Source organism: Sprattus sprattus, assembly GCF_963457725.1.
Source record: "Sprattus sprattus genome assembly, chromosome: 11".
Lineage (NCBI taxonomy): Eukaryota > Metazoa > Chordata > Actinopteri > Clupeiformes > Clupeidae > Sprattus > Sprattus sprattus.
In genome coordinates, this window is record NC_137909.1 from 32,269,863 (window position 1) to 32,285,248 (window position 15,386).

The window sequence follows — 15,386 nt, forward strand, 5'->3', positions numbered from 1 at the left end:
TATGTCCAGTTGGAGCAAGTCTAACATCAAATCTAAATAACACTGCAACAGCTAGGCTACTGCAGCAGTTTAGCCACCTGTTATCTATAGAAAACCATATATTACTGGGATAAATGTGTTACAGTGTGTATGTTGATATTATATATGTTGTTTATATATATATATATATTAGGGGTGTAAAAAATAACCAATACGTATCTTTATCCGTTTTATTAGTCCTGTAATGTATGAACATTAACCGGTCTTTTGTTTGTCATTGGCCAAAGCCCTCATAGCGTAAACGAATCAGGCTGTATTCTCTGAAATAATGCCAAGACCTGGAGAGAATAACAGATTACAACTCTCATTCATTTCAATGGCCAATGCTATGCTAGCTACGCTATTCATTTCAATAGCTAATGCTATTGTAAAAACAGCTCCCTCCCCCAGATGCATCAGCTGAGGCACCCTGCTGTTTGGGCCTCTCACAGGACCTGGGGTGATAACAAGGTCAGACCAATCAGATCATCCCTAGGTTCTGTGAGGGGTCGTAAACAGTGGAATGTCACTGTCCATTGGTCACCCCGGGACAGTTTCAAGGAAACCCCAAATAACTCAGTGGACGGTTTCAAGTCTTCCCCTGAGACATGCCTGAACATGCCTCTCAGCCCCTCTCCCCCTATATAAGCCCGACCTTCTCTCTGGCCATTTTGTGGGAGCAGAAGCTGGAGAGAGGAGCAGCAAGGATTTTGGGGGACTAAGTTCAGAGACTTTCATCATTGCCGTGCGTCTTTAAGACAGTGAGTGTTCTGTTATTACATGTGTGTTTAACTATTAAGTTTGTACATATTAGTGTAGATAAATACCTGTTTATTATTTGTTGTATTGAGCTTTCACTGTCGGACCGCTTATCATTTAGGATACTGTCACCATTTCATATTCACTCATGTTGTACATAATGGTTCATTTATTGTATTTGATTGCTAATGTTTGTATATATTTGTTATATATTATTTCCATAGAAACCGCGGTTCAATCAGTCATCACGGATCATTGTTTCATATTCACGGTTCAAGTTCACTTCATATCTTCACTGCAATAAACATTCATCATCATTGGGCATTGGCATTCTTTGCACTGTTCTTACCGGACAGCCTGTGGTGATTGTAACTCATCATTATCAGTCATACAGTTCTTTTGGGGATTTATCCACCATCAACATCCCCTATTTTATAGCTATACTAGCTACTTCAGCCAAGGAAGATACATTGTTGTTGATTGCGTGTTTCTACAGACATCCACAGATTTAAATAATTATAAATAGGAGAATATTTGTATCCTTAACAATTATGTTTAACATTTATTGTCATGATTCCGAAACCGAGCCATTGTGATGTCTTAACATAAATAAAAGCACTAGCCTATATGAACACTGCAAATGGCAGTGAATAAATAAATACAGTAAATCCTCAAATAAAGACCGGGATTCAATTAGACGCCGGGCTTCAGATAGTAGCCGGGGTCGTGGTCGATACGGACAGATAAAGGCCGGGCCCCGAATACAGACCGGGGGTAAAATTAAGTAGCCTAGCCTATTTTACTGTAGCCTACCAGCATCAGTCCATCGGCACAAAATAGACATCGCAATTTAACATGAACACATGGTCTACTCATGTTAAATGTTGTTGGCTAATTTCATGGGCTGTTTGCAGGACTTAGGACTACTAGGCGAATTTTGTATTATTAATGAAGGCGCGTCTGGCAATTTGTTATTGTTTAGCCTAAATGCACGTATGGTAGCCTATGTTATGCCCAGTATTTGATTTAAATAATACAATTCTAAAACAGAAGATAAGTAAGAAATAAAGGCCTGCCCCTAATACAAGCCTGCCCCAAAGGCCGGTGCACTTTGCAGTCTAAGTAAATAAAAAATGTGCGAATATTTGGCTGAGTGAAGGCTGAGATATACCAACTGCTGATGCTATAACTGTTTGAAATGATCCGATGCCAATATTTGCAAAATGTACCAACTGATTGAATGGAATGTGATCTCTCGTTGGAGGGTTAGATGTCGTCTCTGATCTGGTTCAGTAATTGAAGTATTGCGTGGCTTTTAACCTGTACCGTCTAATGATTTGTGGTTCATTTAACTGAAAATGTGTTATACGAGTTGAAAAAAATATTTCTGTACGCGGTCTCTGTCTTCTTTCTTCGCCTTGCTGTTATCACTGCTGCCATATCAACGTTTTCAGACTCAATGGAAATGCGCTTCCTGGTTAAGACGTGCTTTTATGAGGCGGACAATTAGCGCGCAAATCGGAGAAGTGCGCTCGCCAGGCAGTTTAGTAAATACCACGCCAATACATCATTAGGCGCACTCCTCCCATTAAAGTGCGCTTCACGCCTACGTTACCACCCACGTCTCCGTGCCATCCCACCTGTTGGCAGGTACACACCCTCAAAGCATTAATATGCGACTCTACTCAAATGGGCGCAATCCTGTTAGTAAATCAGGCCCTTAGTTTTTTCAATTATTGATCTGCATCGAATTGAATCGCATCGAATTGTACTGAATCGTTTTTATCAACATGCATCTTTTCTTGTAACGTGCCCATGTATCGAATCAAATCGTTTTTTTCATGAGAGATTTACCCCATTAACCCCTAATATACAGTATATATAACTGGGGTAAATCCGATACAGTGTGAATGTTGATATGATGATTGTTGTTTATAGGTGAAGACCTGAGGATTGTGCTGATTGGACAGACTGGAGTTGGGAAGAGTGCTTCGGTGAACACCATTCTGGGGAGAGAAGCGTTTCACTCAGAGCTTTCTGCTGCATCTGTCACACAAACATGTGCCATAGAGAGTATGGTTAGTCCCAGAAAGATTGATGTGATTGATACACCTGGTATTATAGACCCTCGCAGAGATCCAGATGCTGTTAAAAATGAGATAGTGAAGTGCATGAAATACTCAAGTCCAGGGCCCCACGCATTCCTGCTGGTGATTCCAGTGGGCCACTTCACTGAGGAGGAGCAGAATGCAGTCAGGGCCTTGCAGGAGCTCTTTGGGGAAAAGGCTGCAGACTACATGATGGTGCTGTTCACTCATGGTGATCGCCTAAGGGGTCAGACTATCAGTGACTATGTGAGTGAGAGTCACCCAAAGCTGAAGGAAGTGATACAGAGCTGTGGTGGACGATACGATGTATTTAACAACCTCAGCACTGACCGCACTCAGGTTGTCCGTTTGGTGGAGAAAATAGATGAGATGGTGGCAGCAAATGGGGGAGGTCACTTCACTGAGACACAGAGGGCCATGGCAGAAAGAAAGGGATCCAGCAGCTCAAATGAGTTAGAAAGACCTGTGTTCTGACTGAAGACTGAAGATACATTATTCATAGCTGAATTGTTATTAATTTTACTTTGTAGATTATTTTGTTGTATGAGTGTATGTGTGTTTAAATAACTTGTATAAGATAACTTATTGATGGTGGATCAGGTGGTGTTTTAGTATCAAAATGTTCCAATGACCTAATGATGACTAAAATATCTTTAAGTGATTTGTTTGCTTGTTTGACACAAGTGCTTTATACGTAACCAATACTTAATTCTGTATTTAGAATGACTTTCATGTTTTTCTATATAACACATTTTCTTCCATGTATATTGAACAAATTCTTTATAAACATACTGACTGTACAGGATGTGCTACGGAGAGAAAAATCTCAGTGCTACTTCTCACTGTCAATAGCACATCCAGCTTCATCATGTAGAATGGCACTGTGACTAAAGTAAACTCTCATTGGTCCAGCTTCATCATGTAGCATGTCAATGTGACTAAAGTAAACTCTCATTGGTCCAGCTTCATCATGTAGCATGTCAATGTGACTAAAGTAAACTCTCATTGGTCCAGCTTCATCATGTAGCATGTCAATGTGACTAAAGTAAACTCATGTGTCCAGCTTCATCATGTAGCATGTCACTGTTTAAAATGCCTGATACTGTAACAACCCTCAGTTGACTATTAGTGCCGTCAGTTGCGTTATTAACGCAAACCCATGAGCGCGATTTGGCAATGTTGTTTTTCAATAAAATAAAACATTGCATAAAGCAGGCAAATCTACTTTTCCATGTTGATAAGAGCATTTAAATAAAAGAAAAATGTCTGAAAAAAAGAATTGAAGGGACATTTAGAATAGATAAATATGTGTGATTAATCGTGATTCATTTTGAGTTAACTATGACAAAAATGTGATTAATCGTGATTAAATATTTTAATCGTTTGACAGCACTCCTAAATACATTTCAGTTTGTTGAAAAGGTGCATTACAGACAACTATTTTGTATTCAAATCAATTTGCGCCAGAACAATTCAATTGTAAGGAGAGTAGGAACAGAAAAACATGTCGGTGGTGGCAATAATACATACTGTATATAAATGCTAGCATAGGGTATGGGGTAGAGTAAGTGTACAGCAGTGCGGTGGCGGTGGGTGCAGTTGGCCGATGGTTTCTACATGTAGACCAGGTGGAGAGACTACAGCAGCGTCCCATGGCTAAGATAGTCTTGATTAGGAGGGAAAGAAAAAGAACAGACTGAGTGGGTAGAGTTCAGCTGTCCATGTGCGTAGATGAGGAGTAGTGGGGGTGAGGAGCAATGTTTCCACATCCATCAGCAATTGGATCATGCTATAAGGGAGAGAGAACATATATAACGGGAAACAGATAAGGAGAAACTTTTAGGAAATCAATTAACAGTAGGCAATATCAATATTTATCAGTATTTATAAAGGCATCAGCAGTCTACAGAGAGATACAGTCTATGTTGCTTTGGCACTACTATTTCCTAAATATTCATGCCAATGAAGTTGTATTAAATTCTATGTTTGTACATATTTGCTGTGTTTCTTCCAGTCTTCCTACTCTTTCTTTTTAGGAGTTCAACCGTTGGATTCTTTTCCATGGTGCTTTCTGGTTGACGGTGACTGTCTTAACCATTACTGGAGCAATGTCATCTATAACATTTAGCAATTTAGAATTAAAGGAATTCAGCTATTCATCTACATGGCCTGACAGTTGCCTCGAGGTGCTCAAAGAGAACACTCATGTGATCCTTTATGACTCTCTTTCTTAGCGTCATAAATCTCTTCTTCTGAATGTGTGGGCACATAAACACGTCTGAGAACACACTGAAATGATCAGATGAGACCAGGTCTCTAACGGTTGTAGAAATACTGAGGCCCTTTATGATGCCAAGGTCCAGTGTATGACTTGTACGTGCTGTGTTAGGGTAAAGGGTAACAAATAGTGCATTTACTTCCTTAGCATAACTGTTTTCTGTATTATCTACATGCAAGTTGAAATCCCCTGATACAATAAGACAATCATAATCAATACAAATATAAAAATCATATATATATATATAGACACCTCTGCATGACTTAGCACTTCTTCATGTTAACTCTCGGAGCTGTGACTCTCTTCTGTGAGTTTCTTAGTCTCTGTGATAGTTGGGCATGATCTTGGAGGTAACGATGGGGTTATGAGGGGAGAGGAAAGGGAGTGAAGGGTGGGGTGGGGAGTGGGTGGACGTGTTTGGCTTGGGAGAAAGAGGGGAACGAGTTCAAAGTACAAAGATAACATGAGTCACATTACAGTACAGCATTTACACTTGAGCTGATGTGACTGGTAATGTTTTACAGGGCTGTGCCTCAGGCATGCAAGTGTGAGTGTGTGTGTGTGTGTGTGTGTGTGTGTGTGTGTGTGTGTGTTTGTGTGTGCCAGGAGATCAAAGTGCAGATCTAAAGCTGTTCCACTTTTATCTAATGTGACAGAATAGAGAGGAGGATCACAGACATAATTTCCTGTTTGACAGAGTTACCCTACTAACACCTCAGGACCAGAACAGAAAGGGAACTGAAGTTAGGATACACCAAATTTAAAAATAAATTAAGCAAAATGACAAAACCCATTGGAAAACACAATGTAAATGCAATTCTATTGGCCCTAAACAGAAAATACACTTTAGCACCCCATTTGACCCTGATCACAGACAGAACCACGTTGACAAAGTACAGACTTGGTGAAAACAGCCTGGTTATATACAGACACAGACAAACCACACCTGTGTGTGTGTGTGTGTGTGTGTGTGTGTGTGAGTGGGGCTATACAGGTGGGTAGGCACAGACAAACCTGGCTGCCCAGGGAAAACAGACTGTGCCCCCACTGCGAACGAGGAACAGTAGAGACAGAGCTACACTTCCTGACACAGTGCACAAAACACTGACATCAGGAGAAACTGTTTAAAAAAGATTGGTGAGGTCCATCCTGAGTTCCTGCTGGCGAACAGTGAGGAGAGGATGTCATACCTCACTGGAGAAAATGACGAATGCCTCGTCCTCGCTGCACAATATGTGACTTCCTCCCAAAAACGGAGGGACAGCCCATAAATAGTTGTTAGCATCCTACTCTCTTGAATATTATTTTATTTGTATTATTGTTTCCACTTTCCCCTTCTGGTGTATCTTGTGTTGGTATTTGTGTAACCCATCTTGTGGAACTTTGGTAACATCAGTGTGGCATTTCTGACACATTTATTTCAAAGTGCCAAAATTGTAACATTTGAATAAACCAACTTACGGTGATACATTAAATGAATCACCGTATAACACTAAATAATATTATCTTAAACCTTAAAATTAGTAAATCTATAGTGAAAAAGGTCACAATACATGTCCAACATACAGTATATTTCATGAAAATGTATGAAGTGTGCAGGTGATTTAACATCATTTTAGACGAATCACATCTTCCTATGTGCTTTTTTATGTATATACTGTCTACTGTGTTAATGAAAATTTTCATGCCGTCTGTCGGACATAATGACCCCTGACAAGGTGGAGAATCAACTATATATTTAGCGACAAAGTATGATATATAAGCAAGCCCCACTCTTCACTAACCTATCAATAAAAGGCATAAAAAAGCCACACAAAAAAATGCCGCATGTGGCATTACAGTAACGAATTTAATGTTTAAAAAAAAACCAATATTTTCATTTCACAACAAAAAACAAGTTAAGTCATTGAATATCAGTTTAAAACATGAAACTAAAATATTTCTGTTAAAATAAGAGCCATCCATTTTAATATCCAAATCCATTTGGGATATATACTGTAGCTTGTGTCATCTGCAATATTGCAATTACAACCCTGGCTCGTAGGGAAGCAACATAATGAGAACGCAAAACCCTGAAACCTGATTTTGGATTATATTTATTATTATTATTAGGGGCAAAGGGAGTGTGAGTGTAAAAGTGTGTAAGAGTGTGTGAGTGGTAACTGCATGTCCTGCCGCAGGTTAGCAATTGCAGAATGTGAGAGTGTGAGAGAACAAGAGAGAGAGAGAGGGGTGTGTCCAGTTCATCTGGCATTTTCAGGTAATAACAGGTAATTACAGGTGAGACCCAAGGTATCTGAAACAGGTAAACAATCAATAACACAAAGCAACAAATACCAGGCCGGTACTGAGGCACTGACTTGAAAGATAAAGGCACTTAAACAGCCACACTCACCAAACTGAAGTCCCAGCAGAGGAGGGAATCAAAACACTGCACCAATCCACGAGAAAAAACTAAATCACAAATCTAAGGGAAGATGCATAACAGAACAGAAATATGGCTCATAAGGAAGCAACAACATGAGAACACACAACCCCGAAAGTTAGTTTAGAATAAAATGTATTATTACAAAGGGGGAAAAGGGTATGTGGAGAGTAAGCTGATTGGTGTGCCACGGGTAAGCAGTTGCAGAGTGTGTGTGAGGGAGAGAGAGTGTGAGGGGGCCAGTTCTTAAAGGCATCTGACACCTGGAGGTAATAGAGGTAGAGCTTCCCCTGGTGGTAATTAGAGAAACACACTCCAAACATCCAGGCCTTCCATAGGCTTGCATAGGCACAGATATTAATGTGTGTGTGTGTGTGTGTGTGTGTGTGTGTGTGTGTGTGTGTGTGTGTGTGCAGGGCCGCTGACAGGTTTGGCTGGGCCCGGGACAAAATTCTCTCAATGGGCCCCCCCCCCCCCCCCAGAAAAATCTAAAAATCTAAGGTTTTTTTTTTTGTTCCCAAAATTGTCAAACGCAGAAACACAACCACAGAATTCCCTTGTGCAGCTCCCAAAAACATGACGTCGGGATGACAAGTCCATTTATTACGGATAAACCAAAAGGATTATTTACAACTTTAATTGGATAGGCTATGGATATGGACTGAGTGAAGTTATGGCTTTCAGAATTATACCACAATAAAACTCACGCTATTGTATTCACTTAGAGCTCATTAACTGCACATTTCATCGACCATTTTTCACTTGACCAAGGGGAATCATGTCAAGGGTAGCCTACTTTTATTTATCGCCAGACCCGCGTCTACCTGACTGAAATGTATAAATGCCAACATATTCTGCTATCAGGTAGGCCTTTTTCTGAGCACCATCTCAGATGAGGTCTCCACGCTAAAATAAACTCCAGAAATCTGAGTACATCCTCCGGTCCCTTCTTCAATTTTAGCTCAGGTGTTTTAGCGTTCACACACACCCAAACACCCACACACACAAACACACAAATGAATGCTCCTGCACTGCATGTGTTTCAGCGTTCAAACACACACACACACACACACACACACACACACATCATTAATGGTCCTATAGTGTGTGTGTTACAGAGTTCACACACATACAGTACAAACACACACAAACACACACATTGATGGTCATGCAGTTTGTGTGTTTCAGCGTTCATACACACACACACACACACACACACACACACATCATTAATGGTCAATTAATGATCACTGTCTTTATCCTTAGCCACTCTTGTTCACTCTTCTTTCCTTTCTTCTTTCTGTCTTAAATTTTGCATTTCATGCACTGGTATTTCCTTCAGGAGATGCATATTCTAGTTCATTCACTGATATTTGCAGTCTTCGTGTAGTGCTTTTATTTATTTTAGGACATAGAATCTTGATCATAAATGCGACACTTATTGTTATTGATACAAATATTCTCGTATTTATTATTATTTATTTTTTTTCAATCCGAGGATCTCTGTAGAATTGTTGTGAACGCAATCACCAACGATTTCTCACTAATTCATCCCTTAAGACATGGGCACACTCCAATCTGGACGATTTATGAATGCTATTCAGCGTTTTCAAATTTTGCTCTTAGTTAAGAATGAATCCCAGAAGAGAAAACTTTCAAGAATTCCAGAATTGTCGTGGTAACTTTGTAAGTGGAGTTAAGAAGAAAGGTCTTCCTAAGTTTTTCTCAACTGCGTTCAAGAATGAGGTCCAATGTTTTCTAACACTGACAATGTCTGTCAATCAGAATATCATTATCTACAATTGAGCATCGATCAAAAAATATGTTTTTACTGTCCTTCCTACAGGATCCGGCAAAAGTTTAATGTATCAGCTGGCCCACGTTGCTCTGATTGGTTCTAGGCATATCCAATTGAGCGAAGAGGCATTTTTTCCCCTGGTTCGGTTGAAACACGCCCCATAATGACAGCCCAATGGAGCAGTATCAGACTGTTATTCTGACTAGAATTATGAGTATGACATCGTCAGGTTCGCACACCCCCAGGAAGAGGTGAGGGCCATGAGGTCTAACATGTGTGTGAGTCTGTGTGTGTGTGTGTGTGTGTGTGTGTGTGTGTGTGTGAGTGAGTGTGTGTGTGTGTGTGTGTGTGTTTGTCATTCAGGTTTGAGGCGTCTGGGGTGCTGATGATCACAGTCTTGTTGATCTGCTCTTTCAGGCACTGATCTGGTTCTCTGTCCAAACCTCCATATCTCCACTGACTGCACAACACAACTATGATGTTCTGACAATATTGATATTGTCTTCATGAAAAAAGAAATGAAATCACATTGCCTTTGACAATAGTTCACGACCGTCAACTAAATCAACTAAGACTTTTCATTGTAACATGCTGTTTCTGTTTCTGAGTTTAGTTAAATAAAAAAAGTGGAATATTCAGAAATGAGTATTAATACCAAGTTAAAGCCTGAAGTCATGATTCAATTCAATCAAACCCATAAAAACACTCAAACGAGCGACAGGTGTCTAGAAGAGAAAGATCCTACTTGTGTGTTTCATATGAAGAGCAACCAGACACTAGGCTGTGTACTGACAAGAAAACACACCAGCAACCACTAGGCTGTGTACTGACAAGAACACACACAACAGTAGAGCAGGATGGGATGGTCTCTGTATAACTTGCACACGCTTGTCAAGGGAAGGGTATTCAGCTAGTTGCAATTCAGCAACAACACCACTAGATGCCACTACAAACACATGGTACCTTAAAGGATTCTAAAAGAGGAATTCAAATGAATATATTGACAGAATGTTGGAAAAGAGTTTGCTGAGAGGTTAGACAGTTGGACAAACATATACTCTCTTGCAGAAGGAGATCTTCTGTTCCATGTGTATTGCTTCAATTATCTGTTGTTGACTGTGTATTGCTTTAATTTCTCACATTGAAGATATTTAAAAAAAAGAAAATAATAATAATAATAAAAAAAAGAAAATATCTGATTTGTCCGCATTCTGTTTTTGGTTACAAACAAAGATCACATTGTTCTTTCTATCAGATCATATAAATGTAAGAATACGTTTTACAGAGTGATCTCGCAAAATGTAAGAATTCATTAGATATTAAACTTGATTTTATTGGTGCCAAATGCACTATTGGTGGTGTTTGCAAGGAAAGCTTTAAGCTGTTAGTTAGCATAAAAAAGACAGAAAACAAAGAATCTCTAAATTAATAAATTAATTAGTTTAAGCTTAGCATGTGATCATGGAAGATGATAATAAGTAATAACACCATAATTAGGGAGGCAAACTTATTGTTCGACATGATGCTGTTCTAGACCAAGAGCTCTTGGTGTTCTGTGTTCTAAAAGAATGTCCAGGTTGAAGTGCTGGAGTTCTACCGTGCAGAACAGAGTTTATACTGCTGAAGTACTGGAGTTCTACCGTGCAGAACAGAGTTTATACTGCTGAAGTACTGGAGTTCTACCGTGCAGAACAGAGTTTATACTGCTGAAGTACTGGAGTTCTACCGTGCAGAACAGAGTTTATACTGCTGAAGTACTGGAGTTCTACCGTGCAGAACAGAGTTCATACTGCTGAAGTACTGGAGTTCTACCGTGCAGAACAGAGTTTATACTGCTGAGGAAGTGGGCGGGCCATTATGTAAATTCCACCCTTATGGGGATTCTATGAAAATGGTTCAGCACACCAACACCCATTTCATTTGTGCGTAGACCTTTATCTGACACTGAGAGACCATGGGAGGTTGGTTTTCTACCCCGTCTATCCCTAAAGGTAACAGTGCTGATCTTGGTTCATTTAAAGATTGAGGATAATGCTCCACATTTGTTAAAAATACATGTTTAAACAATCAGAAGCTTAACACTTCTCTCAAATAACTGTTTCCAACATTTGTCTGTGTAAGTAGGTTGAGAGTATGATATCTTAGCCACAGACATCTATAGCTATGATGTTGAGAATACTGAGTAGTCTTGCTGTTCCACATATACTGTATATATACAGCCGCGGAAAAAATTAAGAGACCACTTCAAAATTATCAGTTTCTCTGGTTTTACTATTTATTGGTATGTGTTAAAGTAAAATGTACATTTTTGTTTTATTCTATAACCTACTGGCAACGTTCCTACCAAATTTCAAATAAAAATATTGTCATTTAGATCATTTATTTGCAGAAAAATGACAATTGGTCAAAATAGCAAAAAAGATGCAGTGTCTTCAGATCTCGAATAATGCAAAGAAAACAAGCTCATATTCATTTTTAAACTACACAATACTAATGCTTACACTTAGGAAGAGTTCAGAAATCAATATTTGGTGGAATAACCTTGATTTAAAATCACAACTTTCATGTGTCTTGGCATGCTCTCCACCAGTCTTTCACATTGCCGTTGGGTGACTTTATGCTACTCCTGGCGCAAGAATTCAAGCAGCTCGGCTTCTTTTCATGGCTTGTGACCATCCATCTTCCTCTTGATCACATTTCAGAGGTTTTTTTATGGGATTCAGGTCTCGAAATTGGGCTGGCCATGACAGGGTCCTGATCTGGTGGTACTCCATCCACACCTTTACTGGCCTGGCTGTGTGGCATGGAGCATTGCCCTGCTGGAAAAAACATTTCTCAGAGTTGGGGAACATTGTCAGAGCTAAAGGAAGCAAGTTTTTCTTCCGGGACAACGTTGTACTTTGCCTGGCAGAGGTTTGTAAAAGACCATAAGGATTGAAAAAAGCGGACTGGAGGGTCTTCTAGTTCGTCTTCTCTGATGAGTCCAATTTTCAGCTTTGCCCAACACATGGTCGTCTGATGGTTAGACGGAGACCTGGAGAGGCCTACAAGCCAGAGAGTCTTGCACCTACTGTGAAATCGGACTCATCAGAGAAGACGAACTTAGAAGAACCTCCAGTCCGCTTTTTCAACCCTTATGGTCTTTTACAAACCTCAGCCAGGCAAAGTACAACGTTGTCCCGGAAGAAAAACTTGCTTCCTTTTGCTCTGACAATGTTCCCCAACTCTGAGAAGTGTTTTTTCCAGCAGGGCAATGCTCCATGCCACACAGCCAGGCCAGTAAAGGTGTGGATGGAGTATCACCAGATCAGGACCCTGTCATGGCCAGCCCAATTTCGAGACCTGAATCCCATAAAAAAAACTCTGAAATGTGATCAAGAGGAAGATGGATGGTCACAAGCCATGAAAAGAAGCCGAGCTGCTGGAATTCTTGCGCCAGGAGTAGTATAAAGTCACCCAACGGCAATGTGAAAGACTGGTGGAGAGCATGCCAACACACATGAAAGTTGTGATTTTAAATCAAGGTTATTCCACCAAATATTGATTTCTGAACTCTTCCTAAGTGTAAGCATTAGTATTGTGTAGTTTAAAAATGAATATGAGCTTGTTTTCTTTGCATTATTCGAGATCTGAAGACACTGCATCTTTTTTGCTATTTTGACCAATTGTCATTTTTCTGCAAATAAATGATCTAAATGACAATATTTTTATTTGAAATTTGGTAGGAATGTTGCCAGTAGGTTATAGAATAAAACAAAAATGTACATTTTACTTTAACACATACCAATAAATAGTAAAACCAGAGAAACTGATAATTTTGAAGTGGTCTCTTAATTTTTTCCGCGGCTGTATACAGCGGGTGAAATAAGTATTGAACACGTCACCATTTTTCTCAGTAAATATATTTCCAAAGGTGGTATTGACATGAAATTTTCACCAGATGTTTGTAACAACCCAGGTAATCCAAACATACAAAGAAACCAAAACAAATTAGTTCAGAAATTAAGTTATGTCTAATAATATGAAATGACACAGGAAAAAAGTATTGAACACGCTTACTGATATTTATTGAATACTTTGTACAAAAGCCTTTGACAGCTTCAAGACGCTTCCTGTATGGAGAAACTACTTGTATGCATTGCTCAGATGTGAGTTTGACCTATTCTTCAACACAAAAAGGCTTCAATTCTTGAAAGTTCCCTGGGCCTCTTCTATGAACTCTGATCTTCAGTTCTTTCCATAGATTTTCGATTGGATTCAAGTCAGGTGATTGGTTTGGCCATTCTAGCAGCTTTATTTTCTTTCTCTGAAACCAATTGAGAGTTTCCTTGGCTGTTCATTGTCTTGCTGAAATGTCCACCCTCGTTACCTCTTCATCATCCTGGTAGATGGCAGCAGATTTTAATTAAGAATGTCTTGATACATTTTTTCCATTCATCCTTGCTTCAATTGTGTGACATTTGCCAGTACCATATGCTGAAAAGCAGTCCCACACTATGATGTTCCCACCTTCAAACTTCACTGTTGGGATGATGTGCAGTGCCATGTCTCCTACAAACATGGTGTGCATTATGTCATCCAAAGAGTTCCATTTTGCTCTCATCTGACCAGACCATATTCTCCCAGTATTTCACAGGCTTGTCCAAATTTCGTGCTGCGAACTTTAAACGAGCTTCAACATGCTTTTTCTTTAGCAATGGAGTCTTATGTGGAGAGCGTGCATACAGGCCATGGGGGTTGAGTGCATTACTTATTGTTTTCTTTTAAACAACTGTACCTGCAAATTCCAGGTCTTACTGAAGCTCTCCACGAGTGGTCCTTGGCTCTTTGACAACTCTTCTGATAATTCTTTTCACTCCTCTGTCAGAAATCTTGCGAGGAGCACCTGGTCGTGGCCAGTTTATGGTGAAATGATGATCTTTCCACTTCCAGATTATGGCCCGAAACAGTGCTCACTGGAATATTCAGAAGTTTAGAAATGCATCTGTAACCAATGCCATGAGTATGTCTTGCAACAATAAGGTTGCAAAGGTCTTGAGAGAGCTCTTTGCTTTTACAAATCATGAGTTGCTTCTTGTGTGACACCTTGGTAATGAGACACCTTTTTATAGGCCATCAGTTGGGATATTAATTTGCACTGACTAGGGGCCAGATTGCCTTCTAATTACTGAAAGATTCCAGCAGTATTTTTGGCTTTCCATGCCTTTTTGCACCTCCCTTTCTTCATGTGTTCAATACTTTTTTCCTGTGTTATTTCACATTAATACACATTACTTAATTTCTGAATGTATTTGTTTTTTTTTCTTTGTATGTATGAATTACTTGGGTTGTTACCAACATGTGGTGACAATTTCATGACAATAGCACCTTTGGAAATATATTAACTGAGAAAAATGGCGACGTGTTCAATACTTATTTCACCCGCTGTATATATTTGTTTTAAATCGGCATGTTTAATAGTTTGTTTCACAATATTAGTGTTAGAGATTTGTGTATTTGTAAAAAGGCTACAACCATGAGGCAAAATCTGAGATAAACCTTGTTTGTTGTCCTTTTGTTTAGTAAAAACTGAACAATAACTTCTCCCCTCCTCTTCAAATTCAACTTTATCCTCTAAATGTGCCATTGGAACAAATCTAACATCAAATCTAACTAGAATGCGTTTCGTGAACGAACTGCGAGAGTGTGCTTGCTCTGTGACAGAGAGAACAAGTGCCTATGAATTAACATGTATTGACATCTACTCAATCAGTGTAGTGGGGCCTTCTTCCAATATATTTTAGCAAGCAACCAAGCTCAACCATTATATTGTGGCTCCACTGACATTTAGACACATGAGGGTATCTCAGAGTTTCGTTATACTGACTTACTGAGCTAAGTGAATTGTTGAAATTGCTATCTTGGTAAAAGGAAACATCTCTGCAACAATATTGGAATGAATGCGGTTACATAGCCAGCTTTACTTAAAGTTTATTGTAAGATAGGCCTATATGTTAGACT

The 15,386-nt window shown here is 39.4% G+C and overlaps 1 protein-coding gene across 1 annotated transcript; it reads left to right on the forward strand.

Moving 5' to 3' along the window:
- Positions 1–2,711: 2,711 nt before the first annotated feature.
- LOC308372470 (GTPase IMAP family member 9-like) lies at positions 2,712–3,359 on the forward strand (the record flags this gene model as incomplete). Its single annotated transcript, XM_080847623.1, has 1 exon — positions 2,712–3,359. A coding segment is annotated over one exon (648 nt), but the record flags the coding sequence as incomplete, so codon positions are not given.
- Positions 3,360–15,386: the final 12,027 nt, after the last annotated feature.